Source organism: Astyanax mexicanus, chromosome 19 (genome assembly GCF_023375975.1).
Source record: "Astyanax mexicanus isolate ESR-SI-001 chromosome 19, AstMex3_surface, whole genome shotgun sequence".
In the NCBI taxonomy this organism is placed as follows: domain Eukaryota; kingdom Metazoa; phylum Chordata; class Actinopteri; order Characiformes; family Acestrorhamphidae; genus Astyanax; species Astyanax mexicanus.
Window position 1 is genome coordinate 28,425,763 of NC_064426.1, and position 21,738 is coordinate 28,447,500.

At 38.0% G+C, this 21,738-nt stretch overlaps 2 protein-coding genes across 4 annotated transcripts in view; both read left to right on the top strand.

Annotated features, from left to right (window-relative positions):
• Positions 1 to 8,972, top strand: part of grid2ipa (glutamate receptor, ionotropic, delta 2 (Grid2) interacting protein, a) — a 73,763-nt gene extending 64,791 nt beyond the window's left edge. For 2 of the 3 annotated variants that reach the window (XM_049467811.1, XM_049467813.1), the window contains 8 exons: positions 529 to 618; positions 2,255 to 2,451; positions 3,784 to 3,939; positions 4,213 to 4,299; positions 5,914 to 6,043; positions 6,161 to 6,279; positions 6,428 to 6,592; positions 8,834 to 8,972. In XM_049467811.1, coding sequence (XP_049323768.1) covers positions 529 to 618; positions 2,255 to 2,451; positions 3,784 to 3,939; positions 4,213 to 4,299; positions 5,914 to 6,043; positions 6,161 to 6,279; positions 6,428 to 6,592; positions 8,834 to 8,917 — 1,028 coding nt within the window. In that variant the 3' untranslated portion in view covers positions 8,918 to 8,972. The remainder of the gene's footprint in view (positions 1 to 528; positions 619 to 2,254; positions 2,452 to 3,783; positions 3,940 to 4,212; positions 4,300 to 5,913; positions 6,044 to 6,160; positions 6,280 to 6,427; positions 6,593 to 8,833) is intronic. The other variant, XM_049467812.1, reaches the window with a different exon arrangement.
• A 2,743-nt stretch (positions 8,973 to 11,715) lies between these two features.
• Positions 11,716 to 21,738, top strand: part of slc5a11 (solute carrier family 5 member 11) — an 18,939-nt gene continuing 8,916 nt past the window's right edge. The window contains exons 1-8 of the mRNA XM_049467846.1: positions 11,716 to 13,411; positions 15,521 to 15,684; positions 17,390 to 17,461; positions 17,591 to 17,695; positions 19,583 to 19,642; positions 19,855 to 19,959; positions 20,709 to 20,814; positions 21,134 to 21,214. Of these exons, the coding sequence (XP_049323803.1) occupies positions 15,550 to 15,684; positions 17,390 to 17,461; positions 17,591 to 17,695; positions 19,583 to 19,642; positions 19,855 to 19,959; positions 20,709 to 20,814; positions 21,134 to 21,214 (664 nt within the window). The 5' untranslated portion in view covers positions 11,716 to 13,411; positions 15,521 to 15,549. The remainder of the gene's footprint in view (positions 13,412 to 15,520; positions 15,685 to 17,389; positions 17,462 to 17,590; positions 17,696 to 19,582; positions 19,643 to 19,854; positions 19,960 to 20,708; positions 20,815 to 21,133; positions 21,215 to 21,738) is intronic.

Sequence of the window (21,738 nt, forward strand, 5' to 3'; positions counted from 1 at the left end):
TTCAACTAATTGGCATCATTGGCATTATTTATGGCTCTGAGGTTAGCTATTTATAGGTTTGTTTATTAATAGTAGTATTTATTTTTTTCTCTTGTAATAAGCTTGTAATTAAAAGTCATAATTTTTTTTCTTTAAAAATTGTGTCTCTGCTTTTCTGCGATGTTAATTTTTGTGTGTTTTACCTTTCCTTTGGCTGTCAGCTATAGTGTAAATGAGGGCCCCCTTAATTTTAAACCCCAGCCTAAATAAAGAATAATTCTAATTATAAAATTAAAATATTTTTTCTTTGAGTCTGTTTATTACTTTTATTTAATGGTTTAAAGTCTTGTATTTTTTGGACTGTATGTACTTCTTGTTTTTCTTTTTTGCATTTATAGAGTGCATGGCATGTTGATCCTCTGTTGGACACACCATCCATGCAATCATCCATCAATTTGTCTGTTCATCCATGCATCTGTCTATCCACCCATTTTTTCACCTCGTTCTGGCATGGAGAGCACTCCCTCACTCCTTGATTATGTGTGTCAGTCTCTGTTCCAGAGCCCACACCTCAGCCTGAGACATTCAAAAAGAAAGATGTGGTTGAGATTCTTTCCCATAAGAAAGCCTACAATGCCTGTGAGTAGGATAGGCCAAAATAACAAGTCTTCGTTGGCCTCTTTTTCACTGCAGGGCAACTACGGTACCACTGTCTGGTACCGTTCCGCATTAATGTAGTCTCGTTAGAATGGTTATAGTTTCTTTTTCCATTTGCTGTGTGGCTAAATCTGTTAGCAAGTTAGCATGCTGGCTACAGGCCTCGTCCAACATCCCTATTGCAGCATTAGCACGCCAGATATTTGCGTTTTACAATATTTCTCACTAAGGAGCTACGGGGTATAGGCTTTAACCCTAAAAAGCCCACCCTAAAAGATGTATTAATCTGCTTAAAGCAATTTTTGGGTTATTTTATCATTTTATGTCATTTCTGAAGTGACATATACTAATAAACCCCCTTAGGACATGGTGTGAATCTGTGTTTTCTGTATTTATAGAATGTAGTAGTGCTGGGTTAGTTCTGGAGATTAACTTAAACTAGCTCCTTTTAAAAGTGTATTTTTGCCTCTACAGCTCTGTTCCAACATTTAACAGTTCAATTGATTTAATTAAATGTTTTTATTCCATATAAGTAGTAGTGATGGGACGATCCGATTCCGATATAAAACTGATGTAAAACTGCCGATACCGATTCAAATACCGATACTTTTAGTTTATTATTAGGACTATGATTAAGGTTACATATTGAGGCTGAAACAGACCACACAGCTCTTTGAAGAGTATACAAGTAAATGCGTTCCAAAGTCATTTATTTAACACACTTTATATATAAACACAAAATAGTTTTCTTTCAAATTAAATATTTTAACTTTTTATTAGATATTTATAAAAAAAAGTTAAATATTAAATATGTTAAATATTAAATACAGGGCTCTTGTCTATTTTTTTGCACCGGTTGCGCAGGAGACTTTGATTTTGACACGTAGCATAGTGGATTAGCTGCAATGGCTACTGGTTAACGGCTAACCAGCGACGCTAACTGTATTTCCAAGCTGAATTAATCACTTTTTTTTTTTAAATAACAGATTGATTTTTTAGAGCTGTTGTTTGACATTCGATGTAGATTATGGCTTTAGTTGAGATACACTTGAGATACTTATTACTTAATACATTCACAATGCCGGAATGCAGCTGTTGGCCTGATGCTAGCTAGGCTAACAGACTTCAGATCTTAATGGAGATGGCTAAGGGCTAAGTGGCAATGACCTAGTGCGCTTAGTGGAAGTGCAGTTAGCTAACCATAGACGTAGACACGTTAGCATGCTGGCTTTAGAGATCGAAGAACATTGCTACAGCAGTGTTAGCACACTGGTAACACTGGTAGGGGTCTACGGGAGTTAGCATGGCCTCTCTTGCAGTGTTTGTTAGAAAATAGTTCCCCTTCATTCTCAGAATCATTCTGCTCTGCAGTGGAAAAGAGGTCTTTGTGTGTCGAGCTGTGCTCTGTGGTGTCCAGCTTGTTCTAGCTTTGCTTATGTAACCATAGATATCCTCTATTTTAGTTGTGTCTTTAAGGTGCTAGCCTGTATCTGATGCTCATGCTGTTAGCTTCTGCTACCTTGTTGAATGTCTTTAGCACGGGTTAAGGGCTGTTAGCTTTTTCCTGCTGTCTGTTTTGCTAATCCTTGTCTGCCTCGCTGGTCCACTCTTTCTACAGCCATCCTAATCGCCCACCTGAAGCTGTCTCCAGGTGAGCTGCGTCAGGTGCTGATGAACATGTCCACCGATCGGCTGGAGCCGGCACACATCAAACAGCTGCTTCTGTACGCGCCGGATGAGGAGGAGGTCAAGCAGTATGAGCGGTACAGTGACGACCCCTGCAAGCTCAGCGAGCCGGATCAATTCGTTCTACAGGTAATAAGGGAGATACTGGATGCGATGGTGCAGTGTTGGTGCAAATGTTGCTGCACAGTAGATCAGTGCACCACTACTCAGTGCCTATGTGCTTATCCCCTTTTCACAGACATCCCAAGTTGCAAAAATGATTTTCAGGGAGGTACCGCCAGACCTGGACATTGTTTTTACTTTTTAATGGGAGCCATGATGCTCTTGAACGCATCCTGTCCAGGAGTTGAAAAAAAAAAACACTGCCTGCCAACACTAAAAACTGATTGGGGAAAAAGTCTGTGTCACCTGTGTGCGCATTTGTGTTCACTCTTGGGCCACTTGTCCAGATTCCAAAGATTTTATCTGGCTTGCGGACATTAGGGAGACGCTACTGTTATGCGGTAGTAAAACTTCCGTAAGACTTGAGAAGTCTGTTTTCACACTGGTCATAAAGTGCACCACATTTGTCTCTCTATTTAAAGCACACTACTTATTCACTACTATTAATACTGGGATCCTTAAAATGTAACTATATCAAATCTAAGTGCTTGATTTTACTTTGCACACCTTAACATATGCTATGAACTTACAATATTTCACTGTTGGATGTACAGGTTAAATGTATAATTCTGAACATATAGATGTACTGTGTACAGTGTAGAAATAAAATTAATAAAAAAAATATGTTTGGGAGCTAAACCCCATTGACGTGTTGCCCTTTAGGTAGGACAGTGCAGGTGTACAAAGTCCTGAGGATGCAGGAGAAACCAAACCTTGGGTATTGTTGAACCAGTGGCTTTCAACATAATTTGTATATTATTTAATTTATGTTTCCTTACTAAATAATAATAAACTGAGGAAGCTACCTTCTCATACCCTAATACCCACAAATCATTCAGGATTCATCATGCATTTCTAGACCACATAACACATTACAATGTGTTATGGTAATGGCCCCATGCCATTAAACCATTTTTCTTTGTAGCCATGTAGTTTTTTTTTTCAGCTTGCTAGACAGTTGTTTAAAGGAGCCCACAGTTGGTTGTCGATGCAACAGTTCACCAACTTATAACAACAGTATAACAACAGTTCGCCAACTTTCTGTAGAGTCACTACACCAATCACTACACACCTCCAAACTTCATGTAGCTTCAGATTACATCAAGCACAGTAGAGTGTAGAGCAGAGAGACTCATGGAATGGAGAGTTTCCATGGCCGACCAGAGGTACCCACAGGTAGTTCTTATGGTTATAGATAAAACAGATCACAGGAAACCTATGGGATTATGAGTAGTGAAATGAAATATGTATAATAAAGTGAATATTGTTATGAATATGTATGGGTATATCTGTCTCCAGATGCTGTCAGTGCCTGAGTATAAGACCCGATTGAAGAGCTTGCATTTTAAGAGCACACTGCAGGAGAAAACAGAGGAGATGAGAGGAGGCTACGACTGTGTGTACAAGGCGTCCCTAGAGCTCAAGAACAGCAAAAAACTGGCAAAGATCCTGGAGGTAGAACTTCATTCCTTTACTGCTGCATTGGGAAAGACGTCTATCTTACACACAAACACCCACACACAAACACACCAGCACACACAGACATTAAAGTTTTGATTAAACTTGACTGCTGGCTGAACGCCTGCAGTCTTTCATTCTCATTCTCTCATCACAATTCAGACAACTCAGCACTCGTTATCATGTTCTGTAGATTTACGCTTTGATAAAGCGCTGCTCTGCTTCTTCACAGCCCTGTATCTGCTTTGTTTCTGTCCGTCTCTTCTCCAGTTTGTGCTCGCTATGGGAAATTATTTGAACAACGGACAGCCCAAGGGTAGTAAGACCACTGGCTTCAAGATCAATTTCCTCACTGAAGTAAGTATAATTTTATTTCATTTTTTTTTCCCATTTTCTTCCCAATTTACACAACCAAATACCCAAAATCCACTTATTAGCACTCCCCCTATCACTAGTGATGCACCAACACCAATACATGTGAAGTCAGACACTGCCTCTTTTTGAACTGCTGTTGATGCATCATTGCCGAGTAGCATCACAGCGCACTCGGAGGAAAGCGCAGCGACTCGGTTCTGATACATCAGCTCACAGATGCAGCCTTGTGCTGAGCAACATCACCCTTTGGAGTGATGAGAGGAAAGAGCGGCATCTACCCACCCGGAGAGAGACCAAGGCCAATTGTGCTCTCTCAGGGCTTTGGCAGCCGATGGCAAGCTGCATAAACAGGATTCGAACCATCAATATCCTGATCATAGTGGCAGCGCATAGTCGCCCGCTGGAACACTTAGAATGTATCTTTTTACATAATGTTCCACATCTTCGAGTCATTGTGTCATTGTGTACATTCACACACATTGATCATAGTACTTGGAAAGCAAAACAATACCATATTTTCTGGACTATAAGGTGCACCAGATTATAAGGCACATTTTAAGCGACACTAGTATGGATGCCTACATCAAAGTGAGCAAGGGTGTCTCCATGTTTCCATGTGGGGAAGCTGGGGGAAGTGCATACGTAAACAATACTCTAATTATTAAAAAAAAAAAAAAACACTTTCTTTCAAAGTCAAATGAACGCTGGATGTTAATCTACACCGATTTTTCTCCAGAAAAGCGAGTATTTGTGTAAGTAAAGTGCTTCCATTTACTTACAGGTTAGCTTAGATTTCCAATATTTTGTCTAAGGGTGAGTTTTCAGTGAAGATTCTCCAGCACTAAGGCTGGGAGCAGCAGCATTAGCATTAGTTGTTAACTGCAGTACTAGCGGTATGTAAATGTTGCACAGGACTTGTTTTTACACAGTAAACACGCAGACAACAGTCCAATATACTCACCTCTGAATGGGGAAAGAGCTGGCGCTCCAGTTAGCAGCTAATGCTAATGCTTATTGCGCTGTACTTCAGCGGAGCGGCTTAACAGTTCCTTAATGCCTGACTGGTAAAATTCATACATAAGGCGCACTGTCGATTTTTGGGAAAATTCATAGATTTTAGTTGCGCCTTATAGTCTGAAAGAAATATGGTATATTGTTATCCATTTGCTTCTGCTACTTAATATATAAACATGAAATAATACTTTCTTATTATTCTTCAGTAACTGATCAACAACTTTTAATAATATTGCTTGATGTAGAAATTTAATTTAGACATTGGTAAGTTTGGTAGGTCTTTTAAATGGCAGGGCGAATATGACTACATATTTCTATTCATTCTATACTTCTGCAACTGTTATCTATTATCTATAAAACTTCAAATAAAAACTTGATTACAAAAAAATATGGTAATAAATAATAAAGAACAATTCAATAAAAACAATAGTAATAATATTGTACTTATGCAATATTAAAATATTGTTAAGTTGTAACAATGTAATAACCCAATAATAATAACAAAATAACCATAAAGGTAGTCTATATTAAATGTCTGTCATTTTTACTTTCTTTTATATTTCACTTTTTAAATTCTTGCAGCTCGCCACCACCAAAACAGTGGATGGAAAATCGACGTTCCTCCATATCCTGGTCAAATCGTTGTGCCAACACTTTCCTGAGGTCCTGGACTTCTCCAAAGAGCTCACTACTGTCCATCTTGCAGCCAAAGGTGAGCAGACGTTGAATTCTCAGACTCAGCTTCAGTCTATGGTCTCTATGGAGAAGTTTGAAGTGTGAACTTTGAAAAATGTCTCATTTTTACATTTCATGTTTTGGTTTTCTGTAGTGAATCAGAGGAACATCACCTTAGATCTGAACGACCTGCACAACACCATTCAGGACATCCGCTCAGCCTGTCAGCAGATGCCGGCCACCGCTGAGGACCGATTTGCTGTCGTCATGAGCGTATCCTTCCACCTAATCTTCTTGCTCGAGTCATTGCATTCAGAGGTTGCATGGTGCTATGACTTCCCATGACTTCAGGCATATCAGTGTATATCACTGCAGAGCTGTATAATATTAGTGTATAGCCTTAACTACAGTGTGTGTGTAGGGTTTCTTGGAGAACAGCCACCCTGCAGTGCAGTCTCTGGAGTCGCTACAGCAGAGGGCTATGGAGGAGTTCTGTAAAGTGGCCTCCTTCTTTGGGGAGGACGGGAAGACCACCACCACCGAGGCGTTCTTTGGCATCTTTTCTGAGTTTATCTCCAAGTTTGAAGTGAGTTGATAAAACAGAGGACTAGGGGTGTGCCATATCATATCGTACGCGATAATATCGCCAACATTTTTGAATATCGTGAACGATATTAAACCCTGAAATATCGTGCCGTAACACTCACCCCTAATTATCACATCAGGGATCTACTTTTTTACTGTTTTTTTACCAAAAGAAAAATTCACACTGTTCTCATTTCCCATGATATGTCTACTAGAGACAGATTATATCTGTCCAGTATCATTTATTTTACTTTAATCATGGATATATGGAGATATTTGAAGTGTAGTATTAGTATCGCAACATACTCTTTTTTTATATATATATATATATATATCTTAGTTAGGGGTGTGCCATATCATATTGTATGCAATAATAAGATTTCATTTTTCATATTTTTATTTTGTTGCAGTAGTGTATTCTGTCAGTGAGTTTTGTCATATCGCCAAGAATATCGTTATCGCGAAAATATCATGAAATATCGTGATATTATTTTAGGGCCATATCGCCCACCCCTACAAAGGACTCACAGTGAGAACTTTATACTCAAACCTGACCATCATCAGATATCAAACAGAACTTGGATTAGCAGCTAATACCAATACAGTTCCAGTCTATATCAGCCCAGATTTCCTGTTCATAACACCACTGCAAACAATCCTGTTTCCAATCATACTTAAAGTTACGCTTATAAAGCCCCTTTCTGCCATTTAAGGCACTTAAGGACGCTTACAATTACATTCCACACACCAGTGAGAAACGTTATCCAATAGTGCACAGTGTATTCTTAACCGGAACGACCGTCCACCTGGAGGAATTTTCTGGGCAATTTAAAATATCCATTTTACCTGATCTCCATGTTTTTGAACTGTGGGAGGAAACCCAGAGGAGTCCCCAGAGGAAACCCACAGAGACACGACGGGAACATGGAAACTCCACCCAGATAGGGACTTGAACCCATCACTCCAGTGCTGGGAGGCCAACATGCTGACCACTAAGCCCGGCACGGCAGATAGTTTAAAAGTCTGGAGGATTTTGCAATATGAGCAAAAATGATTTAGTTCACAGGGTTTCTGTCTCAACTAAACCACAAATTGATTGTCAAAGTAAAAAAGACCTGCTTTTCACTGATCAGCCATAACATCAACACCACAATATTTTTTTCTACACTCATTTTTTTTTTGTATTTTGTACATAATATCTGTTTTTCTCTGGTTATTTTATTAATCTTTATGATTTCAGTCTTTAACAGCCCAGATTTTTTTTTTTTTATCAAACCACTGCAAACAGGCCTAGGTGGCAGGCAATTAGTTGAAACAACAATCTGTGCTTCACACAGTTTAATGATTCACCTCCTCTCTAATTCTGCCAAATGTAGAAAAATTGCAGTCTTTGGTCCGTATTTTAGCGATCTATAGCACACCAGTCAATTAGGGGCATGTCTGTGTGTCTTTGGTATCATGAGGGCAGAAAAAGCACACCTTGCACGGCTCGAAACATGCAAAAGGCGTGTACTCATTTCTTTTAATTAATTATAGGAGTGTTTTGGGCGTAACATGGAATAAACCAATCAGTGATCAGTGTGCCAGTTGTCACTTTGGCGTATTTGTGTCTTAACAGAGCGATGCTTTTGAGCATCTCAGCAGAGGATTCTGACCTGTGTGTTTATGCTGTGAAGATACACCAGCAGCTCGTTTAAGGGAACAGCAATGTTATTTTATTCTTTATTCTGTTTGTTGTTAATGTAAAAGTCAGGTTTGCGTTCTGCAGTGTGTCCGTGTGTGTTTAACGAGCAGGGGTGAACAGTGCTCCTACATGGCTAGGGCGGCTGACTGTTGTCAGGGTTTTAATCGATCAGTACACGCACTTGTATTTCCTGCTGCCAAGGTAGAAACACGCCAGATATTTACCTGAACACACCTCACTTCCAGACGCTATTTTAATGGTGTTGGTGCAGGGCGGTAAATTAGACCGTTGATTGGGTGTAGGATAGCAACGAGCATTGCAACGCATCTTGCGCAGAGTGTACGATAGGGCCTTTTGAACCTAGCAGTCAATGGTCTCTCACCAAAAGGTACACTACTCAATTGTATCGTCTGAGAGCATTATTTTTGCACGTTTTGTCTCTATATCTGAGACGCAACTGTATATCGAGTTTTGCAACAAGCTGGGGTGCATTTTTATTTTTTTGTTCAGCGAGTGTATATTAATATTGTTTGCTTTTTTGTTTTGTGTGTGTTACAGAGAGCCCTAATGGATAACCAGGTTTCAGAAAATCCTCCACGCAGCCCACGTACCCCCCGCATGGCCTCTCCTCTGGCGTGGTGAGGGGATACACACTCTACATATATATATATATACACTGACATCATCTAATACACACTGGTGTATACAAACACACAAACACATACTGTTATATACTGTACACACTGGCACACACAAGACGTACAGTACTAGCTTTAATCTAGATCCACTGTTCAGTGAGCAACGGCATACTGTACGTTTCTGGTTACTGAGTTCCAGTTTGCTCAGACAAATACATTCTGTACCAATAAATGAATGAATTGAAGGCCCAAAGCTTGCACTGGAACAATGTGTGCAAATGTTGTTGGACTCATTATATTGAATAGAGAAGGTTAAATGTGTGCAATAATTTTGTGTGTGTGTTTTAATGTACATATGAGTTTAGATATGGTCCTGAATAAGCTGTGCGATGTAAAAAATGTGATCAGAACTGTGAATGGAAACAGTGAGAAAATGTGAGTCTTTTTGCATTAGATATTCCAGAGGGCTTCATTTAGCAGATGTTACTGATTTTAGACCGTACTTACAGTATAGAGAACATGGACACTTTAGTACACGGAATAAACCATAGGGTATTAGTATTATATAGAGAAACAGGTCGATTTATGATTTATTCTTAACTAATAAGAAGACTCCTCATATGCAGGATGTTTAGATGCAATATGATATTGATATATGATATAAATTATTACGATTATAAGAGGTTGTAGTTTGTATAGATTTATTATAGTACCACAGATCATAAGTGATCATAAGAGGAGTTATTGATCTTTTTTCTGCGTTCATTTACCTGTATTTGTTTTTGCATACCCATAATGAATGGTATTATGCAGTGTTTAAGCTTTTTTATGCCATTTATGCAAAACTTTGCTTTTTATTTATTATCACACTGAGCCTAGGATCATAATTTTGTATGATCTTGCAAATATTGTGCTTTTAATGTAATGTGTTTTTTAATGTTCCTCAATGATTCTTTACACATCATGGAATTTCCAATATGGGAAAAGCAAATGTAGCTTTAATTGTTTTATTCAAATGCTGTTTATTTTGTGATTTCAACAATGGAATACTCTTTTATTTATTTTATTAGTTTTTATTAGTTTAATTAGAGCTGATCTACTGTTGGTTTTGCCTTCTGAGCTTATCTCATAATGAAATGTACATTATCCTGTTGAAATGCTGTATGTACTGTCTTATATAACTGTTTACAATCAGATATAAATAAGGGCTTGGGGGATTTTGCAATATAAGCAAAAATGTATTTAGATCACATGGTTGGCCAGTGATCCCTTATATTCATAACAGTGTCTTAATTGTTTCTCAGAGCAAAAAAAAAAATCTGTGCTGTTCGCTGATCAGCCATAGCATTATCAATATCCTCTATCCCACATTTTCCATTAGTCCTTAAGACGCGACCCAATTTTATAGAATACAAACCAAACAAATTTAATTAAAAAAAAGGTTTAAAAAAAACAATTTTTAATATGTATATATTTCATATATATATATATATATATATATATATATATATATATATATATATATATATATATATATATATGTAATTCAGACTCTTCCTCTTTTCAAACTGCTGCTGATGGAGCGTTGCCGAGTAGCATCACAGTGCGTTTGAAGGAAAGCTCAGCGACTCATCAGATACATCAGCTCACAAATGCCTTGTGCTGAGTGACATCACCCTAGGAGTGATGTGGTGAAAGAACGAACACCATCTACCCACCCAGACAGAGTAAGGCCAACTGTGCTCTCTCAGGGCTCCGGCAGCTGATAAATAAAGGGGCTAGGCTTACAGGAGTAGTAAGGGACAGGCAGGGTAAGTAACAATATGGCAACAAATATAAACAACATACATGAATGTAGTCGGGCAAAACAGGGTGATACACAGTAAAAGGCAAAGAGTAGTCAAAAATAGTTTGGCAACGGAAATAAACAATAAACGGAGCAGGGAAAGTTGGTAGTCGGAAACAAAATAAGTCAGTAACAAAAGGCACTAAACAAAGGACACACATTGTAGAAAAGCTAGATAACTAGATTCAATACTCGGCAGAAAACAGAGCAACTGGGGGGTATTTATACTAGACCGACAAGGTGAAAACAATCAGTATTTGGGGGAGCGTGAACGCTGTAGCATCACGTGATCAGCAGTGTCAGGGAAGTCCAGTGTGAGTGCATGCTGGGAAGTGGAGTCTTTTTTTTTTTTTTTTTTTTTTTTTGCAATGTGAAAGACGAGTACAAAATCAGATGAGCATTAATTATTATTTTTTTTTTATGTATTTATTTTTTCCCCATTTTTTTACCCACCAGTTGAAAATCGCTGGGATAGACCCCCACAGAGCAGCTATTATTATTATTTGGGTGGTGGTGGATCATTATTCCCAGGACTGCACTGATTAGCACTGATAAGCATGGTGGTGGTGTATGAGGTGTTAGTGAGTGTTGTTCTGGTAGAGTGGATCAGATACAGCAGTGCTGCTGGAGTTTTTAAACACTGTATTAGACTCTATTAAACACTCTTACCTACAGCTGCTCCACCTTGTTGATAAAGTCAGAAGCTTTCGATTTTTCAGTTTTGCACAGTTTACAGTGTTGCTCATCCTCTAGTCCTTCATACGTGCTCACAGGACACACTGCCCACAGGATGCACGAATTGTGATTCTGGTTGGTGGACTGACTATACTATACTATCCAACAGAGACATTGAGATGTTTAAAAACTCCAGCAGCACTGCTGCGTCTGATCCACTCACTGTACCAGCTCAACACGCACTAACACCTCAAACACCACCACCATGCTAATCAGAGCTAATCACTGCAGTGCTGAGAATAATGACCCACCACCCAAATAATAATATCTGCTCTGTGGTGGTCCTGAAGTATACAGGGAATCAGATGGAGTACAAAGTGCCCTATATGGTCAGTAATGCTGATCAAATGAAAAAAAAAATATTGTAGAAACTAGGATATGCTTAATGTTATGGCTGATCTTTATATAAGTGCTGTCTGTTGTTTTTTTTTTTTTTTTTTTTTATATATATATATATGTAGTGCTGTGCAGTCATTAGAGACCTATCCTTTGTTTAATCAATGACCAATCAAAACAGCTGCTGAGTTACTCTAGTAATTTATTACAGCTTTTGTTCCTTTCGTAACACCTGCTTTTCAGTTTTCTTCAGAGGGAGATTTTCCCAAACTTACAAAGTTCATTCTTAGACGTGGAAGCTTGTGAAAAATGTGAACGATCCTCGTCAGACGTTTCATTTATTATCGTTTAGTAAAGTTTACTTTTGCTTTTTTTTTTTTTTTTTTTTTTTTTTTTTGCTATTTTACAATTTCTATACATTGTTCTATTGTTTGTGTAGGTATAGTTAATAATGCATTAAGAAAAATACCATTTATTAACATAGCAGAACCACCATTTAAATCATTCTAATCACAACATTTACCTCAGCAGTGCTATTTTAACCATCATTTTACCTCAGCACTGTCATTTTAATCATAATTCAGAAATTAACTTCGCCTGCTGCCACCATTGAAAACGATTTTAATGTAAGAGGAAACACTGCTGTTTGAATTAAAATAAATGAGTCAATGAGTCATTGTTTGGTATGAATTATTATTATTAGTCTTCTTTTCACTTAATCGGACAAACACTGAAAGCATTTCTTTTTCCAGTTCCCAGTTAAAAGTATTAAAAATTTAAGTACCCAAGGCCTGTCTATGACTTGCACAGTACTTTATCTGTGATATTATTAACTTTTTGATATTATTATTGTTTTTTGTTTGTTTTTTTTAGCAAATACTTGCTTTTCTGTAATTCCCACTACTTTTTATTGTATAGTACTTTTCTTATGTAATGTCATTTCTTATGTAGACCTCCTGTTTGCTGCTGTTTGGAAAAAAAAACAATCACTCTGTTAGAGTACACTGTCACTCCTGCCAATTTAAGAGCAGCTGTTTTGTTTTCTTGGCCTTGAGATCTTTCCTGAATGTTCTGAAGTGTGAATGAGCTGGAGTGGTGGATGGTTTGTAGCTGGTAATGATTAATGTGCTGCAGGACCGTGGCCTGTATACAGAATATCGTTTTAATGTTACATTATATCAAAATCAGCGGCTGCTGTGCTCGGGACATTGTCGTATTGTAGATTGTTTGAGAGTCTCAGGCTTCTCTCAGTTGATTTAATGGTTTCTTTGCTTCGTGCTGACGAGTTTTCTCTCATCTCTGCGCTGTAAACGCTGTGGGTAATTGCTGTTGCGACATCGCTCTGTTACCTTTTTGGTAATAAAACCTCCTTACATTTTAACCAGCATGTGTGCGTGTGTGGTCTTATATAAGGAGTGGAGGAATGATGGAGTTTGATCCCTACAGCAGCTTCTAGGCAGCATGACGGCGCTACGAGCGTCCGAAGGGTGAGTGCTCCACAGCCTGTAGAGCCATGCGAACGCTCTGGAATAGAAGCCTCAGACTCAGACCGGTTCCCCGTCTCTGAGCTCCTCAGCGCTGGTGAGTGTGTGTCTCTCTGTTGTGTTGTTCTGATATGCAGCAGATGGTGTTGTGCAGACATGGTTTATGGCACCTGCTTGAACAGTAGACTCAGTGTCTCAGTGTTGAGAGTCTGTTTGACAGTAATCATGATGACGGCTCTTTACGCTGATCTATGTTTGGTCAGAGGTGGTAAACTCATCTAATAAAGTTATTAAAAGCCCTCAGTTAAAACATTAAAAACCGCTGTGTAATCTATGCGTGGGAAAACACTCTATAATATAAAATATACTGATTATTATAAAAGTGTCCTGTTTATCAGTAAAGATAGACGTCATTCTTATATTGCAATATATATATATATATTTTTTTTCATTTTATTGCAATCAGCAGTTTCTATTATATATTAGAATAAGTGAAAAAAAGAACATTTGTTTTTTAAATTTAAGAAATAAAATGACATCTTTAACTTGGCATTACTTTTGCACACTCTACACTTAAAAAAGATGGGAAAAAAGATGGATGATCACAAAACATCAAACCAAGCTGGACTGCTTTAATTTTAGCACCAGGAGTAAAATCATAACGTTATTCAAAAGCAGTGTGTAAGACTGGTGGAGGAGAACATGCCATGATGCATAAAAAACTGTGATTAAAAACTAGTGTTAGGGTAATTCCACCAAATACATATAGATTTCTGAATATGAATTTCTGAAATGATTTGCATTATTTGAGGTCTGAAAGCTCGGCATCTTTTTTCCTTGTTATTTCAGCCATTTCTCATTTTCTGCAAATAAATGCTCTAAATGACAATATTATTATTTGGAATTTGGGAGAAATGTTGTCTGTAGTTTATAGAATAAAACAACAATGTTCATTTTACACAAATATATACATATAAATAGCACAGAATCAGAGAAGCTGATTCAGAAACTGAAGTTCATCTACAATTATAAAAAATTAAATAAGTGTACTGTGCAGTTGGGACGTGTAGTATGAATGTCAAGAGTGAAGGTCTTGATTGGAGGAACAGTTTTTGCTTTTTGGTGCTTGTAATTCCCTAATAGTCATTATGGAATACCACGGCAACCACTTAGTACCTGAATTAGAACCTGAGAACTACCTGAGACATTTGAGCTGGGATCAGCTGGGATGCCATAGCAACCTCCTACCAATATCTAAGTGTTACTATATTCCACTCATCGAGAGACTTTGAATCACTATAGCAATCACCTGCTATACCATAGCAACCAGCTACCAACTGTTAATCATATCCATATTAGCATCCAAGATTAGCATCCTAGGTTTGTACTTGTACTTGTACAACCCATCTGCTGTACACTTAGTTGCATCACCATAGCAACCGCCAAACAGCTATCAGCCACAGAGCAACTCTATAGCATGCACTGAGCAACACAATAAAACCCACCTGGGTTACTATAGCATCCACATAGTAACAACATTGCAACAATGGACAATAGTGTCCATCTATGATACTAGAGCATCTATTTAACAGCATTATAGCAGCCATCTGGGATACCATAACAACCACCTAGCAACCACTTGGCAGCACAAAGCAACCACCTGGGATACTTTAGTGATCACTGGCAACACCATAGCAGCAACCTAAGGATAGAGTAGCAATTAACTAAAGCAACACTATAGCAAACCACTTTGCAACCAGGTGGGATACCTTAACAACAATTTATCAACACCACAGCAACCACTTAGAAAGTACATCGCAACACCATAGTGACCACCTATCAAAAACATATAATCTCGTATTGCTATCATATCATAGCAATTGTTTAGCAACACCGGAACAACCACTTAGCGATATCATATCAACCAACCTGGAAGTGGAATCCTTTTTAGATGCGCATTCGTTCAGTTTCCTTCAGGAAATTCACTTTTCCAGTTACTAATATTTCACCTTATCAGTCCCTTATTTTAATACCTGCCATAAACTACTTTTATTAATGTATGATTTTATGACTAAACAGTGTTATAAAACTAAAAGAAAAAAGTCTTCTGATTCATGCTGTGACTAAACAGCTGTTTGTGTATAAGTGCATTTGAGAGTGTGTGTGTAAGACATAATAGAGATAATACTGTGTTGTGTTTTGCTAGAGTGTGAATCGTGCTGCTTGCTGATCGCCATGGCGAGCACAGAGATACCTGGTGTCTCCCCGACGCCCACTGAAGGGGGTTCAAAGGGGGCGCAGATGCTGCCTGCTGCAGATATAGCTGTGCTGGTTGTGTATTTCCTTTTGATCCTGGCAGTGGGATTATGGGTAGGTTTCTTCACAACGTTTCCTCACATCATTAATTACGGCGGGATGACTCACACAGTGCGTTTCATTGCAGCGAATAAAGCGTGGATTTACTCACTGACCTGTCACGCTCACTGAAATGATCATCTTCCACTGGCTGAGCTGAAACGTTTATTCCTTTGTAATACAGAAAAAGAGGACTTACACACTTCCCACACCCACTTCCTGTCTGAAAAAAAAAAACATTTCAATTTCTGATGATGGCACATGAAGAAACTGTTCTATTTTTCTCGTAATTAAAGCTGTAGAGGAGAGCAGGAAACAACCAAACACAGAGTAAAATGTATGTGTAGAAAGTAGACTGCTAAAAATACAGGGGTTGGACAATGAAACTGAAACACCTGGTTTAAGACCACAATAATTTAATGTCCCGACGGACAGTTCTTGTGGAAACAGGAGAGTTGAGGTGCACATTAAATTCTGCTCTGATTTGAGCAGCCATGTTTTTTTATGTTTTTTGTATACAATCTGGTTTAGCACCCGAACATCCCTTTCAGACAGCTTCCTCTTACAGCGTCCACAGTTAATCCTGTTGGATGTGGTTGGTCTTTCTTGGTGGTATGCTGACATTACCCTGGATACCGTGGCTCTTGATATATCACAAAGACTTGCTGTCTTGGTCACAGATGCGCCAGCAAGACGTGCACCAACTATTTGTCTGTGTTCTTACCCTGCTAATTGAACCTTCACACTCTGCTCTTACTGGTGCAATGTGCAATTAATGAAGATTGGCCACCAGGCTGCTCCAATTTAACCATGAAACCTCCCACACTAAAATGACAGGTGTTTCAGTTTCATTGTCCAACCCCTGTATTAATATATGCTCATCATTAAAGAAATGTGTTGAATAGTGTTGGATTACAGTACTCTTTAAAAGAACCCAGGTAAAAAAACTTAAAAACATGTAAGTAATACGCTTTCATCAAATGTTTGAAAGTAAACTCTGATCATACAATATAGTGTATTAAAAAATAGACTACTATGAAGGACACTTTTAGTTTAATGTAATTCAATACCCTTCTAAAATACTTATTTCCAAATATACTTTTGTACATTTTTAGCAAAGTGTGTTAAAAACAACTTTTACACTAGTTCACTTAAAGTGCAGTGTATCATATAACTTTTTAGAAAGTAAATTAAATTACAACATTTTTCAAATTTAAAGTAAATTTGTAACACGCAAAAAAAATTGTAGTACAGTACGTCAGGTGGCATTTACTGTTAGCCGCTCATGCTAATGCTGCTGCACCCAGCCTTAATAGAAATCTGGAAATCTAAGCTTACTGTTACTAAACGGAAGCACTTCACCCAAATAAACAGTATTCAGGAGAGAAATCGGTGTAGATTAACATCCTGCACTCATTTGACTTTGATGTTTTTTTAAGAATTACAGTTTTGTTTACTTAGCTTAGCTTAACAGGCTAAATTAGAAAGAAAACGTGGCGACACCCCTGTTTCTTATTAGTGTTGCATAATGCGCCTTATAATCTTGTGTGCCTTATAGTGCGAAAAATACGGTAGGTTGAATTTTTTTTACTTAAAACTGTAGCAACTTTTCTATAATTAATATGTTTAACTTTTATTTTAAAAAAATATATATTTTTTTTATATCTGCATTTCTACTGTGCACTGATTTATTTTTATATATTGACTGACTGATTTCAAGTCTATGTGGAAAACCAAGAGGAGCACAGTGAGTGGATATTTCTTGGCAGGCAAGAACATGACCTGGTGGCCGGTGAGTCCTAAAGTTTCTAATTCTTTCTTTTTTTATATAATATTAATCTTTACTATCTTAATATTTTTGATCTTAATAATGTACACACAGATGAAGGGTTGAGGTCTGATTGCTGTGCTCTGTCTGCAGGTGGGAACGTCTCTGTTTGCCAGTAACGTGGGCAGTGGTCACTTCATTGGGCTGGCTGGGTCGGGGGCTGCGTCCGGCATTGGCCCGACTGCGTATGAATGGAACGTAAGACTGAAATATCACAAACTTTACAGTAGCAAGTTTTGAGATCATTTGAAATGTGTTATGTTAAGTTAATCATTTCGGGCACATTTGAGACAGAGTTAAAGGAGAACTCCAGTGTAAAATGGACTTTTAGTGGTGTAGTAAAACATGACAAAAAAGTATTTACCTTTGATGAATAGCACACCTCCGTTCTCCAACAGCATTCCGAGATCCAGAAATTTTAACAGTTTGTCCAAACACCCTTCAGACTGGGTGACATGGGGCATAATTTCCCCCAATAAATCGCTTTTTCCAGCGTTATTCAGTAGCTCAAAGTAGCTCCACACCTTCCTTGCTAGAATCCAGAGAGCCCTGATATTTAAAACGAGGCATTAATAACTTAAAAAGTGCACAAGAAGCTTATTAAAAACCACTGTTTACATCCCATAATGGTAGCTTCAGCTCCAAGCACCACCGTTACTCCTGGTGCCAGCTGCTACACTATGTGGAGTCTATGTAAATATGTAATTTCTGGATCTCGGAACGCTGTGGGAGAATGGAGGTGTGCTATTTATTAAAGTAAGTACTTTTTATCATGTTTTACTACACCAAAAGTCCATTTTACACCGGAGTTCTCCTTTAAATAAATACAATGATATACCAAAAATCATAGGACAGAAAGTGGAATCAGGTCCCATGACTGTTGTCAAGTCTCATAAAAGTTAAGAACACTGAACTGACCTGTGGGATGTGTGTGTGTGGGTGGTCTTCTGCACTGAATATGGAATCTGGTGATTTCTGCCAGAGTTGTTAGTCTCTGTTTGCATGAACGATCCTAGCCAGATGCCGCCGGTCATGATCATTACCACCCACTGCACTGCACTGTCAACTGTGGGTGGTAATAACAGCCTTCTGTGATGTGTTTTTAGTACACATGTGATATTGTGTATCGAGGTATTTAAATCCCCTGAGCTGTTCTATAAGTTTACACTTAATCATCAGTTTATAGTCATAGTGCTGTCCCATGACTTTTGGCATGCCATTGTTATCATCTTATAAACTTGTTCCAACTGTATCTGGAACGTTGGATAATATTGGGTGATGGATATGATTTTGTGGGTGATATAGTTTTGTATTGTATAACTTGATATAGGGCTGCACGATATTGGAACAAATTTCCATTGCAAATGTAAATGTAAACCATTTTCAACTATATATATATATATATATATCACGATATTAAACAATGAAGAGCCCATGGCATCACCAGCCCCACCCCCACACGTGCGCTGTCTCGCGTCCGGGCCGCTCAAGAGCTGAGTCAGCACCGAGCTCAACTCAAAACCCGAGGAAAACAAACAGCAAAACAACAGTAATCGGCCTTTTAATCAGGCATTTAAATGACTTTTTAAAAGATAAATAAGATAAATGTTTTTCTGGGATTAAAGTCAGCGGGAATTCAGCTGTAACTGGAAATATCTGCGCAAAACTGTGTTGGATTGAGGTGAACAGCTTTCGACGTGTGCGTTTACAAGCACTTCTCAGGCAGCTACAGCCTGTCACTCACACAGACACAGAGACAGCTCTGTGTATCTACTTCTTGTGCCAAGAATCAAAACATAGCAACATGACATATTTGATTGAATTGCAGGACATGTGACATCACATGTCCTGCGATGTGACTATTGCGCATGTGCACATCGTGGTGACGATGCTTAAATGATATATCTAAGTATATATCTTTAGATTATATATACTTTGGTTGGTATTGTGCACTGAAATCTATAAATCTATAAATCCAACAAACAATATGATGCAGCCACTCCTCTTTATACTAGAGAATCTCCTGTAAAATAATTTAAGATTAAATATAGTGATGATGTCATTGTCCCTCACTCTCTATGGCAGGGTATGCTGATGGTTCTGCTTCTTGGTTGGCTCTTCCTACCCATCTACATCGCCGCAGGGGTGAGAGCGCTCATCTTCACTACCAGAATAAAGGATAAAGACACCTGATTTACTGTACAGTCGATTGAAAATGTTTTAAGCATAGTTATACAGTAGACATTGTGTATTTATTATAACAGTATTGTAAGATAAAAATAATAAAGCTTAACAAATAAAACTGAAGAAAACATGATTTAAAAAAAGGCTATTGATCGATGTTGCTGTGTTTCTAGGTGACAACCATGCCTGAGTATCTGCAGAGAAGATTTGGAGGCAAAAGAATACAGATATTTATTGCCATCTTGTATTTATTTATTTACATCTTCACTAAAATCTCTGTAAGTCTGTATGTTTGAGGTGTTTTTTTTTTCTTTTTTTCTTTTAACATTTTACATGTTTATCACCTAGCTTTTATCTATCTTTAAAGAGCCTCTAAACCCTAAAGCATTTTTTTTTCCATTGATAGCTGAAATGTGTTCCTCTGAAGTAATAAAACATACCAGACCTGCTTTAATTTTTTATAAACATTTACTAACATTTAAAAAAAAAAAAAAAAAAAAAAAATATATATATATATATATATATATATATATTGGTAAGTTCTGTCTCTGCAGCACCTCTCAGACTCTCTCTCTCTCTCTCTCTCTCTCTCTCTCTCTCTCTCTCTATATATATATATATATATATATATAGACTTGGATGATGTGCTTGTGTACTTTCGTACGCAGACACAACATCACAATATGCAGATGAGCCAATCAATAATACCGCACAACCCCCAGCCCCCCCACCCCCCCTCCTTCTCCCCAGCTGACGTCCAACCATCTAGGTCTCACCGCTGTCATAGGCTGCCGCTGCAGCAGCATCAGCTTTTCCTCCTGCTCCACCTCTAAACCCATACATCACCCAGTGCCCCTCCCAAACAAAAACTTCTTTTTGCTTTTTCAAATTTGAGCTGAGGATGGAGTCAGCAAATGAGGGAGTTTAGTGCCCCTTTTAAATATCCTTTATTTGGTTCTTTTTAATAAGTGTGATTTTTTTTTTGCGTTGAATAGAATATATGACTGTTGCTGTGCTCTGTGTGTAGGTGGATATGTATGCCGGTGCTGTATTCATTCAGCAGGCTCTGGGTTGGGATATTTACCTTGCTGTAATTCTTCTGCTGGTCATTACTGCTCTCTACACGGTAGCAGGTGATAAAACTGTTTATCATTCTCAGCATCGTAGTAAAATTGGCTAGAAAAGAAAACTGTTTATTCAGAGACAGCAGTGCTGCTGGAGTTTTTAAACACTTAATACGCCGCAGCACGCTGCTTGTTTAAAGCTCTAGCAACACTGCTGTGCTTGATCTACCCCTACCAGCACAATACACTCAAACACTAATTAGCACAATGTCAAAGTCACTGCAGTACTGAGAATGATCGCTGAAGAATCGATTTATAATGCGTTATTTAATACCAGGTTAAAGGCTAAAATAATATTTTACCTGTTGCTGAATGTTTTATTTTTCAGGTGGTCTTGCAGCCGTTATCTACACTGATGCAGCACAGACTCTCATCATGCTGATGGGGGCTCTGACCCTCATGGGCTTCAGTAAGTACAGATTAGTTATTTCTCATTGTACTAGTGCAGCTCAAAAAATGAGAATATCATTGAAAAGTTGCTTTATTTCAATAATTCAGTTTAAAATGTAAAACTTATATATTATAGATAGATGTATTACGCATAGAGTGATCTATTTTAGGTGTTAATTTCATTTATTGCTGATGAAAAGTCAGTATCTCAAAAAAATTTAATACTTTAATAGACCAATAGGTGCTTTCCGAGAAAAAAAGCATGTCATCTGCTGGTGTTGATCCACTGTGTTTTTTTTTAAGTATCAAGTCCAAAGTGATTTCCCGCAAAATCTTACAGCACTTCATGCTTCCCTCTGCTGACAACTTGGCAACTTGGCCTAATGGAGGTGTGGATTTCATTTTTCAGCAGAACTTGGCACACTGCCCTCACTGCCAAAAAAGTACCAATTGGTCTTATATAATATTCTATATTTCTGAGACACTGATTTGTTGATGGGTTGTCATTGGCTGTAAGCCCTAATCATCAACAATAAAAAATAA